Source organism: Rhinatrema bivittatum, chromosome 13, assembly GCF_901001135.1.
Source record: "Rhinatrema bivittatum chromosome 13, aRhiBiv1.1, whole genome shotgun sequence".
NCBI lineage: Eukaryota > Metazoa > Chordata > Amphibia > Gymnophiona > Rhinatrematidae > Rhinatrema > Rhinatrema bivittatum.
The window spans coordinates 76,421,106-76,437,190 of NC_042627.1; the positions used below are offsets into that span (position 1 = coordinate 76,421,106).

The 16,085-nt window shown below is 44.8% G+C and overlaps 1 protein-coding gene across 2 annotated transcripts in view; it reads right to left on the reverse strand.

The window, feature by feature from the left end:
• IGF1R (insulin like growth factor 1 receptor) overlaps window positions 1–16,085 on the reverse strand; it is a 333,492-nt gene that overhangs the window by 77,876 nt on the left and 239,531 nt on the right. For both annotated transcript variants that reach the window (XM_029574964.1, XM_029574963.1), the window contains exons 3-5: window positions 13,486–13,795; window positions 10,369–10,514; window positions 4,551–4,695 (exon numbers count right to left, since the gene is read on the reverse strand). In XM_029574964.1, the coding sequence (XP_029430824.1) occupies window positions 4,551–4,695; window positions 10,369–10,514; window positions 13,486–13,795 (601 nt within the window). The remainder of the gene's footprint in view (window positions 1–4,550; window positions 4,696–10,368; window positions 10,515–13,485; window positions 13,796–16,085) is intronic.

A 16,085-nucleotide genomic window follows, 5' to 3' on the forward strand; every position in this document is an offset into this window, starting at 1 on the left:
GGGCAACTAAAATGATAAAGGGGATGAGGTGGTTCCCCTATCAGAGAAAAGATAAACAGATTAGGGCTCTTTAGACTGGAGTAGAGACAGCTGAGAGGAGATATGATAGAGGTCTATAAGAAATCGAGTTAGGCAGAACAGGTAGACAGGGCATGGTTATTTAACTTCTGGGGATCTGAGACTCAGGGAGAGAAAGCTGAAGCTGGGAGCTTGATCACAGATAGCCAGACCTTGACCGGGCTTTTGGAACAATCATCAGCAGATGAAGTTAACAGAGCAAAATGTGTTGGTCATCTTCATGTTTCCTCAAGACCAAGATGGTATTCTTCCTTTCTTCTTTCACTCAAACTATTTTATGTGCAGAACATGTTTTGCCAGATGTGTGTAAAACTATGCATGACGAAAAAATGCATTACAATGTGCCAGGTTGCCTGCTCCTAAGATGAAATATTTCTTCTATGTTTTCCTTGTAAATGCTTGCTTAAAATTGCCAATGCTACTTATGTATTTTTTAGCCCTCCCAACGTTACTTTTTGGATAAGAGAAGTGGTAGCCAAAGGCAGGGTAGTTCTTCGTTTAGGTCTTCTTGTAGCATTTGATGCGATGGCCTGATATAGGATTGCATTCACTTTTTATTTTTATTTTCCTATTGAATGTTGAGATCAATTCCTAAGACCTTTTCCATTGGATCTCGCCTTCTTGTGGATTTGTATCATTGCTATACTACTGAAGTTTTGTTTATGACAAAATGATTAACTTTGTTCTTTATTTTTGTTTCATGTACTGATATAATAAATAAAAAGTAGAGGTCATGCCATGAAGTTAATTAGGTAGCACATTTAACACAAACTGGAGAAAGCATTTTTTCATTTACTACACAAGTAAACTGTGAAACTTGTTGCCAAAGGATAATGATAAAGGCAGTTAGCATAGCTGGATTTAAAAAGGGTTTAGACAAGCTCCTGGAGGAAAAGACCATAAACCATTATTAACCAGGTGAACTCCAGAAAGCACCTGCTTATCTCTGGTTATGAGAAAGGGAACTGGATCTATTCTTTGGGATCCTGCCACGTAATTGTGACCTTTATTGGCCACTGCTGGAGACAGGCTCTATGGACTATTGGCATTTCTTATTTAATTCTATAAAAATGTTCAGATATTACTCCTAGGAAAATTCTGCATAAAAAGTGCAAAAACTCAATCTTCGGCATGGTAAACTTCACTTCTGTATTACATTTAAAATTAATTATTACTCAAAGGCTGTGATTATATTATGTTATTTTGACAAATAATGTTTGCAGAATTTTTAAATATCGTGCACAGAAGTTTTGTTTCTGCAGAATTCCTCCAGGACTCAGATGTGCACCAGCTGCTGTGCTCTAGGGCTGGCCTCTCGTTGTCCCCGTCAGAGGCAGTCTGCAGGGCACACAAGCAAAAAAAAAAAAAAAAAAAACAAAGAATAAAACAAGAACACCCTTTAAAAAGTAATAAGAGTTCTTCTTCAGCTCCAGCGGCTGTGTGGCAGCAGAGCATGGTCTCTACCTGCCTGTAGCAGTGGCCGGCTACCCTAATTCCCAAAGCAAAGTCACGCATACTGCCCATTTCTATCAGTTCCCCCCCCCCCCCCCCGATGAAAAACGTCACAAGATAGGTCGCCACTAAATGAGATCTGAAACGGCTGCTCAAATGTACCCTCCTCCCCCTCAGCTCCGGGGCTTGTCTTCTGGACCCAAGGGACCGACCGTAAGCAACCTGAAACACCCTTGGCTAACGTATTTATTTTCAGACATTCACGGAACTGCCATATCCAAAAGTAAGGTATGCAATGTAAAAAAAATAAAAAATCTTACCTTCTAACACAAAATAAAACTAAGCTATCGGTTTAAACCATTCCTGTGGAGCTTTACCGCTGCCAGACCATTTGATTTTTTTTTTTGTTTTGTTTTGGGGGGGTGCGGTTTGGCGAAGGGGAGCGGGTTCAGAGAACTGACCTTCTCACGAGGCAGCTACAAACGAAGGACTGTCTTAACTTCAGCTGGTATCAGATGGTGGAATTTAAAAAATTTAAGACTGATGAAGATGCAGCCTGAGAAAGAGAAGGGAGGTTGTGAAGAAACTCTTCGTGTTGTAACTTTATCCAGACAGGGCAGATAAAGCAGCACCACATGACCTTTTCCCATGACCTTCCCACCTCTCTTTCCCAAACTTTTCTTTTAAAAAAAAAAAAAAAAAAAAAGAAAATTATAAAAAAAAGTTTTCTGTCAGGGCAGGAAGCTCCCTTCCCCGATACCTAAACAATTGCTTCATTCTCTCCGTGAATACTCTGTAACGAGATCGAGAATTGGGCAGGGGCGATGGGCCGAGCGGCCACGTCAAAACCTGACAAAAAACCTTGGCCGTACCCTAGAGCAGCCCTGAATGTTCGCAAACAGAACAGTGGTGTGACCTCTATGGGTCAAAGGAGGATGCGATTTCAAATTTAAAAAAAAAAAAAAGTGCCAAACTCAGCAGCAGCCTATAAAAAGTGTAAACAATGCAGGGTTTTTATTTTTTTAATTATTATTGCTTTTAAAAATTGAGGTAGATTTCTTTTAGGCTCAAGTTCCTTCCCCATCACAGCAGACATGATGCTTGGGTAGCTCAGGGGACCCTCGCCTCAGTTGCAGCTGGGGGAGACCAGATTCATGCTCAGATTCCACAAATGCCAACGTGCACTACGGTGCTGAAAAAAAAAAAAAAAAAAACGCAGATTTTCATACAAAAAAAAGCAGCGATTCAGAGCAGGCAGTCGGGTAGGCAGACAGCTGTGTCCGACACCTTGGCTGTGGCTGGTGAATGGTGCTGTCATAGCAGAACAGCTACAGGAGGGGAAATGGTTTATCACATGCATGGTTTCCTTCTTAGTAAAAAAAAAAAAAAAAAAAAAAGCCAAAATCATTTTTCCCCTTCTCGGTGATTCTCTGATCCGCACTGTGCCCAGTCATCGGCTCCTGAGTGACTGCAAGACCAGAGATGAAAACCTGAGGTTAGCCAGGAAGAGAAAACTCAGCACTCCTCGGAAATTATGAAAAAAATGTCTAAGTATATATATTTTATTTTATTTATTTAGGTTTTTTATATACCGGCATTCATGATAAGATCACATCATGCCGGTTTACATTTGTTTGGTTTACATTATATATGTGTGTACGTGTGTATATTATATATATGTTTATGTTAGTTTTTATTGCTCGCCTTACCGCAGATACACCCAAGGAAAGGTACAAAAGCACAAAAAAAATAAACCCAGACAAATAAACCCGGACAAATAAAAATTGAAGCTATACACCAATAATAAAACTATTTTACAACATTTAACAATAAGACAACAAAAAGTGGAGACAATAGCTAAACAAAAGCAAAAAATATCTCCAAAATAATAGATCTTTTAATCACTGAGAACAGTAATACAATTAAATGAAAGAAACAGCAGCATGCTCTGATAAAAGAATGCATGAAGACGACCCTGGACTAGAACTCAAAGGTCACATCCAGGCTACTCAGGGGTTTTACAGAACTAGAACTCAGGGCTCACTGCCCAGGCATCCATTTCTGGAAGACGGTTGGGGTCTTTAGAAGGTTAAGTCACTCAGCCTGGACAGACAATCAGTGCAGTTCTTCATGACAGGGGGCCAGTGACATGCAGGGCCGGTGCAAGGGGATTAGGTACCCTAGGCACCTTCTGCCTTGCACCCTCCCTCTCCCCCCCCCCCCCCAGATCGTGCCAACACCTCCCCCCCCACCCTGCCCCCGATCACAACCCCGACTCCTACCTCCGGGTGCAGGGACCAGCAGGTGGTCCCAGGAGCGATCTGCCTCCCCCAGGCCCTCAGCTGCCACTAACTAAAATGGCGCCAGTGAACTTTAGCCCCTAACATGTGACAGGGGCTACGGTGCCATTGACCGGACCCTGTCACACGGTAGGGGCAATGGACCATCAGGTGTTTCCCTGAGTCCTGGGGGGGGGGGGGGGGGTCAGGTGGGTGGCGCAATGGGGAGGGGGGGGGGGGGGAAGGCAGGCTGAGGCGGGGGCTAGGCAGAATTTTGAAGGGGGACCTTTTGCCGCTTCAAAATTCTGCCGCCTGAAGCGGCCGCCTCACCCTGCCTCATTGGCTCGCGAGTGGAAGCGGCGCCCCCTAACGGTCGGCATCCAAGCTCGCCTGCTGCCATGTTCCCCTTGTGTTCTGGGACCAGCTGCAAACAACATGGGCTTTTGGCACCGCTGGCACCCCTGCCCCTCAGCAGCGTTTCTAACGACCTTTAGTCGTCAACAAAAAAAAAAGGAAAAGGAGACGCACACAAACAATTTCCATAGTGAAGGCATGGCTGGTTCTAAGACCTTTATGTACACCCCACTCCGATATTCACAGCAAACGATTTAACTCTCCAAAAAGCCAGCGCCAGCGGACCGGACGGAAAGGTTGAGACCTTCAACGCAACGCGGCAAGGGACGGAAGGCGACGCACGGCGGCGCCCGCCCGGATTCCATCACCCGCCCCCTCGGCCCTTACCCTTCCAGCTGCTCCTCTCCCAGGATGTAGCGCAGGTTCTTCAGGAAGGACAGCGACACCAGTGCGTGAGAGTGCTGGATTTTCACGTAGCCGGTCACCGTCTCTATCAGGCCCATGAAGTTCTTCAGTTCCGCGGCGATGTTGTCTAAAGCAAACACAAAAAAGGAATTGGTAGCATTTTTTAAAATGAAGAGGTGACAACGTGCGGCTGCGAGAAACAGATTGATCCAGAAAAAAAAAATCAACCTTCAACATACTTTGTCCCCTCTCGGCACTAAGGAGGCAATTTTCAAAAGGAGTTGCGTGCATCAATGTAACGTACAATCGTAGCAATTTTCAAAAGCCATTTCCTTGAGTAAAGTACAATTATGTGAGTAAATCCTATGGACGATGCAGCGGCATGTACTGTAGCAATTTTCAAAAGCCCACTTGCTCCAGTAAATGCTTTTTAAAATCAGGCCCTAAGATCTTTGACACTGTCTTTCACTTCCATTTCCAGAGGAGGTGACGCACTCAGTCAGGGGGAAGAGAGCCTCTTCTTGGATTATTCCCCATTCCTTGGGACCCATACATCTTACTGAAAAGGCCGGCCTATTTAAACATCTTCTAAAACTGTGGCCATTCAAGCAAGCCTTTGAATCGTTTTATACGCGACATGTCCGAATTTATATTTCTGTTAAAAAAATTTTTAGGCTACATATCTGGTTTATTGCTTCTTGTTTACGGTCTCTCTCACACAATATAGTTATTTTATCTATAATTTGGTTTTAGGTTATATATAGGGATCTTCGCTTTCAGTTTTTATTTTGCCTGGGAATTTCAATGTTATAATAAAATTTATCAGTAGAAAAATAACGGATATAAGGGAAGAAAAATCAGTGGAAAAGGCATTTTTCACCGATATCTTTTTTTGTCCTAACACTGAAACTCCCAGGCAAAATAAAATAAAAACTGAAAACCAAGGTCCGGAATTATATATTGCATTTTACTTCGTTATGCTTATGTTTTTGTTTCATTATTTATATTATAATATTGTGCGATATGCTGCTGTAACTTGTTTTGAACTCACATGTGATAAAGCGTGTACTAACTCAAAGTTATGTTATATTCTGTGTAAATGTTATGAATGCAATTTAAGTGTACGCACAGCAGATGAGTATTCCCAGCCACAACTTTTGTGCTAGGACTCCTGGAAGCCTGCATCAATACAACTTGCACCATGCATTCATGCTAGAGGCAAGGGTCATCCTGCAAGGCAGCCGATCATACTAGATTACAATACAGCACAGGCCAGGGACCTCCACTGTGGACGTAGTTCAGAAGACTAGAGCAATGTAAACAGTCCACTACAGACAGCTATAGCTAATGTTCACTGAATGTTATACAAATGATTGTAAAAATATATATGTAGGGCTACAAAATTGACATGTCCTTTAAAAAAAAAAAAAAAAAAAGTCATGTAGTATTCACTGAAAGAAGAAAATTTCAAATCTCTGCATATTTTGACAAACTCTGATGAACTATAAGGGGTCATAAGACATCTGACTGAATTACCAAAGCACGGTCTTAATGCAATTATAAAAAGCATTGAAGGAAGATGAGCTCTAAAAATTCAGAACCAAAATTATCAGTATGATGTTAAAAAAAAAAAAAAAAGTGGTTGTGTACAGCCTAAATATTTCAGTTTGCACAAAGGGCATCTAGGTGTGATGAACCAAGATATGTGAAGCCTGTGGCGAGAATAGCAGCAAGGAAGATGCCCAAGTTCAAACCACAGGTAATCCCCCATCACACATCCTGGCTTCAGCGGCTGGAAAAGGACAGTCACCAGCCAAGGCTGGCCAAATCAGCCCCATCTGTGGCAAATAAAAGCCCAGAATCATTTGCCTTGTGCTGCACACTCCTGTTACAGCAGCACATTCTGTACGTAAGCAGCGACCGGGCGCCTTAATCCTGCGTGTCTGACACAGCAAACGTCCAGCTGGTTAAGTAGCAACCGCATAAAATACGATTTGCCTGCCATTTCTCATCAGAAGTTAGTGGCCATCACGTGACCACCGCGGCTCAGGAAGAGAGAGCTCTGCCGCTCCGTTTCAGGCTACTTAAATGTCAATTTAAGCAAAAGCAAAGCAAACCTTCCGGACGCGTCCATCTTTTGTTAACGCACGTACGAGCATGGACAGCAGAAGGCAGCGACTTAAATAAAGACGGAAAATAAAAAAAACTCAGTGTGTTCGTGTATTTCAGTGCAAGCCAAGCATCCAGGAGACAGGTAAACCTCAGAATGAGATACAGCTATGGCCCCATTCATAACTCGCGTACAGAGGTACCTCCTCTTCCAAGAATACTGCACGCCAGTGCCAAGAACACGCACTGAGCTTTCAACAGGCTCTGTTTTGGCAAGGCACGGAGGAGTCTTGAGCAGAGTTGTAAATTTGGGCACACGTAGGATGCAGCTTTCCTTGGCGCTCTGACACAGAGGTAAAGCTGCATTTGCTTGCTCAGGCTGAAGTTTTTTTGACTGCTAGAAACGATGCCCAGCCTGAAATGGACAGGAGTCTGCCAGATGTCCTCCAGCACAATAGTTATCTTGCTCAGTACCTTCCCAAATGTTAGGAACGTGACAGTCCCTCCCGCCTCCTCTCCCCTCACAACCAGGTCTTGTGTCTTATGACTTCTTGTCTACTGTTCCCACAAAGTTACACATTATATGCTTATAGTGTCTGGAGCAGCCAATGCTCAATATACTGGGACCAGTTCCCCTGACAATCACCTCCCCCCCATAAAACATTTAAAACCCCATTTCAACATAAGCTAAACTGCTCAGTCACAGATGCACAGTGGTCAGGCTTTGTTTAATCTGGATTATTGTGTTTGGAAGCAACGTAAAATCTGACGGCAGAGCAGGAGGACCACAAGGCCCAGCCAGTCTGTCCAAACGTACTCCCCCCTGTCACTATACACCACAGTCCTCGGTTCATCTCTGGCTTCCCGCTTCACTCTGCCTCAACTAACGATCCTCTGTGCTTAGCCTACACTTTCATGAGCTCTGTCACTGCTTTCCCCCCCCACCGCCTCCTCTGGAAGGCTGTTCCACGCATCCACCACCCTTTCTAGGAAGAAATATTTTCAAATGTTATCTCCCTTGAAGGCTCCTCCTACTGCAAGAGGAGGAGTAGAGGCCACTTTAGGTGAAAAAAAAAGATTCCTTTGTGTGTTATTTATAATCTTTAAAGGTATTTGAATGTCTATCCCCCTCACTCTCCTCTCTTCTAGGGCACACACATTTAAATCCTTCAGCCTTATCTCATGGGGCCTTTCACGCAGCCTCGGCCATTTTGATAACCTCTCTCTCTGGATCACTTCTGCTCAGTCTTTTGAAGGTTACAGCCTCCAGAACCAGACAACACTCCAGATTGGGTCTCAGCCTTTGAAACTGACCCTCACAGGAGTCTCCAAATAACTTGAATAGTCTAGAGGTGGTATCCAGAAGTGGTGGACAGGATTAGAAATTGGATGAGGGATAGACAAAGCAGGGCGGTAAATGGAGTTTGCTCTGAAGATAGGAAAGTGAGCCTCAGGGATTGGTCCTGTTCAATATTTTTTTTGTGAGAGATATGTTGTAGAGGGTTAGGAGGGAGAGAAAAAAAAAGTTCGCCTTCGTGCAGATGTCAAGATCTGAAACCGTGTGGACATGGCCGAGAGACTAGATGGTATGAGAAGTAACTTGAGGAATGGCAAGGAGAGGTCCATTGCTTGGTAGCTAACTTTAAATACTAAAGCATGCAGTGATGCACTTAGGGTGCTGGAATTCGAGGCAGAGTACACGATAGGGAAAAGGTTACCGATATTCGAATAAAAGGAAAGAGACTGCAGGATGACGGTATCTGATGATTTCAAGGTGGCAAAACAGCACAAGGCAGTGGCCAGAGCTGGAGGGATGCTAGGGTACATAAGGAGAGCTACAACTAGCAAAGGAAAAAAAAAACCAGAGAAGCGATCATGTCACTGGATAGTTCATTGCCGAGATCTCACCTGGTTCTGGAAGACGGGCCGGAGAGGAGCTATCGAATGGCAGCCCTTCGAGATTAGACGTAGGGATCTAAATAAAGAATTCCCTAGAAGACAGGCATGAGCCAACCTTTTTCTATTTAAAATCCTTCTCTTGCTTTATGTTACATATAGTAATTACTGGGTTAATTGATGCTTTCTTCTGCAATATATGATAAATTTAAGTCACAAATCAATGTGGTACCGTTGGCAATTGTCAGATTTAATGGTGTTTAAAAATTGTCCCGTGCACGGAGAAATATTTTGTAGAGCATAATAAACTTTTACACTGTTAATGGAAGGTGAGGTCTAGAAAAAAGGGGTTCATGATGTGGAGGCTCTGAGGATCAACACGAGGAGCTATTTTTGCATGGAAAAGATGGTGAGTGCATGGAACAAAATCCAAGAGTGGGATGTGGAGATGAAAGCAAGGACAGACTTTAAGGCAGTCTGGGATAAACACAGACGATCTTTAACTGCAAAAATGTTAAGTGACAGCAAAAGAATTAAATTAGCGGTGGAGCTTCAGTCAGGTTGCAAGTACAATAATAACTTCAACTAGAAGTCCTAGTAGAACATAACATAGTAATGATGGCAGAAAAAGACCAGGCTGTCTGCCCCGCAAGTTTCTTAGGGGTAGTAACTGCCACTCCATGTTTCTGTTAAGCTAAGACTGGTTTAATTCCTCCTGAGGACATGGAGTTAGGTTGGCATCACTTCCTCATCAGTGAGTACAGCTTGGTTATCTCACCCATGCAAGCAAACAAGCACGGTCCTGTTATCCAGTCCCCTGTGTGGCTCTCAACTGGGTACATTTTAAGAGCCAAGTAAAAACTTAGTTGTTTGCTGACTGTAGAGCAGGGCTCTTACTATTCCTTTGGTTTTTCTTATTCAATAGCCCCTCATTTAGCTGATTAGATGAAGTATCTATAATTTTATAAGAACATAAGAAGTCGCCTTACTGAGTCTGACAGACGGTCCATTAAGCCCAGCATCCTGTTTCCAACAGTGGTCAAAGTCCATTGCAAGTATCCAAACATTAGGTGAATCCCATGCTAATGCCAGTAATAGCAGTGGCCATTCCAAAGGCCTAATAGTTTATGGACTTCTTTCCCCATGAACCTATGTTTTCCTGATTTGATTTTTTCATATGTATGTATGTTTTATTCTATTAATAATTCATGCTATATCTTGCTAACATATCTTTGAATTTAAACTGGGAATATGATGCACGCAATAAAGGGCTTTTATAAACCAGAGGTTTTCCCCCCCCCCCCCAAAATATGATTTTTTTTATATTTTATATTACTTTTTTTTATTCATTATTTATTTTATATTATTTTCCATTGACCATATATTTTACGTTTAGATGGGTTTTATATTGCTAATGTGTGTGTTCTTTTGTAATATACTACACTTTGATGGCAGACTTGAAAACCTGGTTAACTGGAGTGCAGATTACTTCAGCGTTTAACAACTTACAGTGAGTGTTTGTGCATTTACAAAATGGGGGGGGGGGGAAGGGAGAGAAGAGAATGTGAAAATAAAACAGCAATTAAAATTAAAAAACACCATTAAAGCGTATAGGCTGCTGTGCAAATATGTTCCATGGTTTTGCACTGTGCTTGGACTCTCTCTATAAACTCAGCAGGAAAATGAGATGATTCCAGAGGCACTTTGATGTTCAATGACTCGACATAAGTGCAAGTGCTTTTCTATTTAGTTACAATGGTCAGGTAATCAGCTGTAAGACACAGAATGTACTTACTGCCCCTGCGGATGTTAATAAGCAGGTTGCCCTTCAGAACGGTGCATCCTTCCAACATCTGTGCTGATGTGACAGAATCGATGGTCTTGGTTTTCTCCTCCTCACAAATTTTAGGACATGGCCCTTCACAAGGGCTGCAGAACATGCTGTTTTTTGGAGAAGAGAAGGCAAAAAGAAAAAAAAAAGCTCTCAGTTACTTTAAGGAATAAATACAGACCATAATACATCGCTGCTGTGAGGAAAGCGATCCAGAGACACTCATGAGATAAGAGAGAGAGGTAACAGCAGCTCTTACACTACCTCTAATGAACAGACCCCAGCATGTTCAGTCATGCACACGGTAGTAGCACTTCCCATAGAAAAGAAAGTGAAGGACAAGGGGTCATGACATGAAGATGAAAGCAGAGGCGCTCAGAGGAAACGTGAGAAATGCTTCTTTACTGGAAGGACTTCTGGATGGCTTGCAGTTGCTTACCAGGTAAGCACATGGAGCAACCGTCAGCGGTGCGAAGCTCAGACATACTTTCTGAACTATTGTAGAGAAACGAGGTTGGATTTCTTGTGTGTTTATGCGCAGGCTTAACAGTGGCCAACACATAAGCAAGCTCCGTGACAGCGAACTGCTGCACGATGCAGGAAAAAAAAAAAAAAAAAGCAAGCAGAATACTTAAAGGTTTAAGCTGGGAGGAAAACTGGGCCTGAAGCCGCAGGTCTGCAAGTAGCGACCCGTCATGTCTCAGCTGCAACCAAACCCGAATCCGCCAGCAGCTTACAGGAACCTGTAAACCGATACAAGACTTGTTTTTCTTACAGAGACAATAAAAGTAAGGAGTTTCCATGACTTATTAGCGAGTTCCTGTTTCCAGTGCCCCAGTACAGAATATTCCCTGCAAACCACCAGCACTTGCAGAAACATGCTAACAGGGACCCGAGGATGTTTGGGAGGAAGGCTGCCAAGCACCAGCCGAGGCAACAGTCTGGGAAAGCAGGACCTCCCCCCCCCCATAAGTCCCCCAGCAGAAACCAACCCAGATGAAGATAAGCTCTGTTTATACTATCCCAAGCCTGCCCTTTTAAAAACCTAAACCTGCAACACTGCTTTCTGATATCACAACTCCCAACACAGAAGCCCAAGGAATTTGAAAAAGAAGAAAGCGTTACAGAACGACACTTGTAAACCGGGAAAAGCCGAGGGCTGGCAGAAAGCAGCCAAGAGACTGGCAAAGAGCTGCTGGGAAGACCGCACAGCAATTACGCAGGGAAGCTGGAGCTCCCTGGGCAGAAATCGTAAAGTTTACGCACGTAACTCTAGAATTAACTTGCGTCGTCAGCTCAGATCAGAGCCGACACAGCATTTAAATATTTATATATTCCGCCTATAGTGGCTCTGCCATGCTGGGCGGATTACGCAGCAAACGTGAAACTGTAAGATTACGTAAAACAAATCACAAACAGCCTGCCGCCTCTCCGATCATCATCCTGCGCTGCCCCGCGCGCAAGCTGCCGGGAAACCTTCGCATCCATCGTCCTTCAAACCCGGTTTAAAGACGCGAGACGACGGCGGCGGCAGCGAGCGGACAGATCCCAGAGCACGCGCGTAACCGGCGTCGGCGCGTTAAACTCCTCCTGGAGAAAGAGGGCAACTGTTGTCAGAGCCGACAGTAAAAGGTATTCACGGGCCTTCATCGGCTGCCGAGTGGCCCCCCCTTCACTGCCAGCGCAAGAACCAAGACACCCCCCCCCCCTTTCAGAGGGCCTGGGTCTTCAAGGTTTCTGGAAGGGGCCTGCTCCTTCCGCCGACGCGTCAGGGCGCAGGAAGCAATCACCGCGGGTTCCCGCTGAGGAGGGGGTGTCTCCGGAGTTAGCTTCATTACAGGAGGGGGGGGGGGATCCCGGTCCGAGGTGAGGGGGGGGGGTGGGGGACCTGCCGGCCGGGTGCTCTCCTCTTTACCACAGGGTCTTTCGAGCAGGCATTACGTTTCCCGTGGTAAGAGGCGGCCAGGCTGCCTCGGCCTTATCGTGCTTCCTTGAATGGCAGGGAAATAGCTAATTAGGCTATTACCCTGCAGTTTCCATGCACCTGCGCTAAGCTTGCGGCAGGTTTTTCCGGCACTAAAGCCCTTTTTCTTTACATACCAGGACAATATTAGCGCCTAAAAAAAACCCCCCACGCTGAAACTCAAGTGAAAACCTACGGCAGGCTTGGCGCTGCTTATTACATCGGCCCCTAAGGAAGGCAGGCCTGCCGGAATGAGAATTTGTTTTCTGTTTTTAACTGCCCTCGTGGCCTCTATGCAACTGCACCCTTAAAAGCGGCTCACCACTCTACCTAAGCCATGTATGCACTGTAAACATATAGTGCTGCGAGGGGCACACTGAAATAAATGAGGAAGGGGGCAGGAAGAGAGGCAGGAAGAGAGGCATGCTTCTAATGTCTCTATATGAGGAGATTAGGGCTTCCTGCGTCCTGCCACTGGTGCAATTCCAGTTTGCCCCTGCCAAGGCAGCATGAGAATGACCTACGGCTCCAGCCTTGCTAGAACGTTAAAAAAATAAAATAAAAGACACTAAACTGCATTTGCACATTAGCATTATGATTGAAAAGATTATACACACACACACATACACACGCACGCACACACATACACACACACACACAAGCAAGCAAGCAGCAGTGAGAATGTAAAGTTCATCAGTACCTGGAGACTACATGAGTTGGGTGACCATACAGCTCCATGTCAAGAAAAGCAAAGCCATTCCTGGTTTTATTCCACCTCATGCATGGAGACAGCTCTGATGTCCATAAGAAAAGCAGGAGCACATCTCCCGGCAAGTCTTCTTGCACATGGAGCTAATGGCCACGCTACGTAAGAGGCAATTAGGGGACTCATGGGACACCTGCCCAAGCTCCACATCGCCAATAACCAAAGAAAGTTCAAAGAATGCAAGCAGCTTAAGCACTCAAATAAGCAACGGATCGGTCCAACAGTAAATCAAGACCAAAAGGTTGGGACAGCCAGGAGAAAAAAAAAAAAAAGTCACACAAGTGATGAGCCAGAAGGAAATCCCACCTGCGGCCATGACTGACAATTGCCGTGCATGAGGGCGCTCTCTCACCTTTGGCTGCCGTTGCGCATGAACCCAGAAGGGCACTCCTGCATGCACTCCCCGCTGTGAATCACAAACTTCTCGTACTCGTTGATCTCCGTGGGAACCTTGGAGCAGAAGTCCTGCGTCACGCACCGCCAGCCTTCGAACTTGTACGTGTTGAGGGGGCAGTTGGTCACGCACCGTCCCCTGTAGAAGTAGTGGCGGCAGGCCACGCAGGCGGTGTCGTTGTCGGGCGCGTAGCAGCTCCCCAAGCACTCCGGGTGGCAGCACTCGCCGTGGTCCGTGCACGCTCGCTTACCGCATACAACGGGGCACACTGCAAAAAAAACGAAAATGTGGTGAAAAGGTAAGAGAAGATTTATAAAGTGAAAACGCCTTCAGTTTGGGAAGACGTGCACAGTTCAAGAGAGATGGCAGCTCAAACAATTTTGACGTTTGGCTTCTCTGTTGGATCTGCGGTTTGCGTGCACTAAGATTTGAACGAGTTACACAGGACACGTGCAAGTTTTCACAATTTGAACGGCTGGAAAGACTCATTTCCAAGGGGAAGGGGAAGGCAGATTACCAAATTCTGCATCTAGAAACAGGAAAAACTGCAGAGCAGTCCACGCTATCTTAACACACACCTTGCCTGAGATTTTTTTTTTTTTTTTTTTAAACCCATACAAGTACAGCAGTTTTCTCCTTTTCACCCCCTTCCCGTATGATCCTAATCAGTCACCAAACAACCCATCATCCAATAGAGGTTACTTTTTTTTTTTTCCCCACATGAACCCGAATTGAACAGGTGAGAACTAGAGGTTAAAAATTCTGCAGTCTCCAAAAGCCAAAAATGACCTTTCACAAATTAAGCAGCATGGTCTACACACCCATATAAAGGGAGAAAGCACTTGCATTTCAGAGTTCGGTGCACATTACAGTTGCATTTTTTCATCATGAGCTTATTTTTAACAAATCGGGGGCGGGTGGGGGTTTCTTGCTAGTTTGTCTTCTCCTTTAAGTATGGTTCCCTTTGCCTCCAGTCCATAGTTGAGCTGCTATTGCACAATGCGTTGCTACACATCAGCACACATGGCTAGGCTGACCTCAGTCTGGCTTCGCACGTGCGCTTACTGCACTCAACATGAAATTTAACAACGCACGGATGTTGCACATAAACTCAAATCTGAGGCAGCTCCTCATAACAGGACATTTCTTTTATACCACTAAATACTAGTAGTCTAGTCCTCATACGATGACCTCATGGCTTGCTGACTGCTGGAGCTACAATTACATCTGAAAACAAGTGACAAGAGACAAAAAGCAAGAGGTTTACAATGGTCCTGGCTCTCCTCGCCGGCTATAGCAAAATAAAAATTGTACTTATGCAATAATGTTGATACCTTAAAGTCATGCTAGTGGCATGCCATGGACCCTGCAAATCAAATACAGAAAGTCAATCTGCTTTTCTTATGCTGAAAATTTCTGCTTTTCAGTTTATAAGATTTTATTTTGAAATAAAAAGCAGTAATTTAAAAATGGCCATTAACAATGTTTCACTGATGAAAGGAAATCATCAACACTGCCTCCTGAATCGCATCATAACTTAAGCAAGCACTCAAAGGCAAAATGCAACCTGTGCCACACAAAAGGAAGGCAAGACTTAGCCACCAGCATCCTTGGCTGAATGCAACAGCTGGACGGCAACATTACACAGAGCAAACCATCCAGGAGACCTCAAAGTAACTCCAAAAAAGTCAGTGCCTTAAAACATTTGGGCCATGCATGACGGAAGGACCTCTTCTTTTGCACCCTAACAACTCTATCCCAGGGATGACAAAAGCCATGGTGGAGGACAGCTTGCGCGAAAACCTGGTCAAAACCCAGGGAGGTTGCCCAATATGCTATTCATTTTTAGCTTACACAACAGTATGGTGATAAACCCGTGCTAAGTCCCCGACAGTGCATGTCAACACAATTCAGTTGAAATAAGGATCAGTCAACCAAGTTGTAGGACTACGGTAACTTAGTGCACCTATGACTGGCTTTTGAGAGTTATACTGCCCTTCCATCTGCTCCATACCGAATGGGCTAAGGACATCTGAATTCTTGGTAAGCATACTTGATGAAGGGAGTGGAAATCTGAAAACTATTATTATTATAAAATGGTATCCACATGGCCAGCCTGGTTGCTCAATGGTCATACTGTGTACTGCTATGTGGAAGACCAAGGATTGATCCCACCTTCTGCTCCCTGGCCGGGCAGACGGGTCAGGGATACTGCAAAGCCAGCACACGGGGAAAGGGGGGAGAGGTGTGGGTGTCCCTGTCATCACTCAATTGCCACAACCTAGTGACTGGATTCAGGACCAAGTGCAGAGTCCCCTGGCCAAAGACTGGATTAACTCAAGTCGGAAGGGGATATAAAACAGGGGGGGGGGGGGGGGGGGGGGGGAGAGAGGGAGGGATATCTCCAGGTGGTTGCTCATGATGTTCTAGATCCAATTGGGCTGGAGACCCAAAGGGGCAGGAAAGCATGGCCCTGCCTACAACTTCTGACCCCCTTTATTTCTATATAAGTGCATTAAAAAACGGCAGCCACACCACTCTATTCAATTGTACTGAAA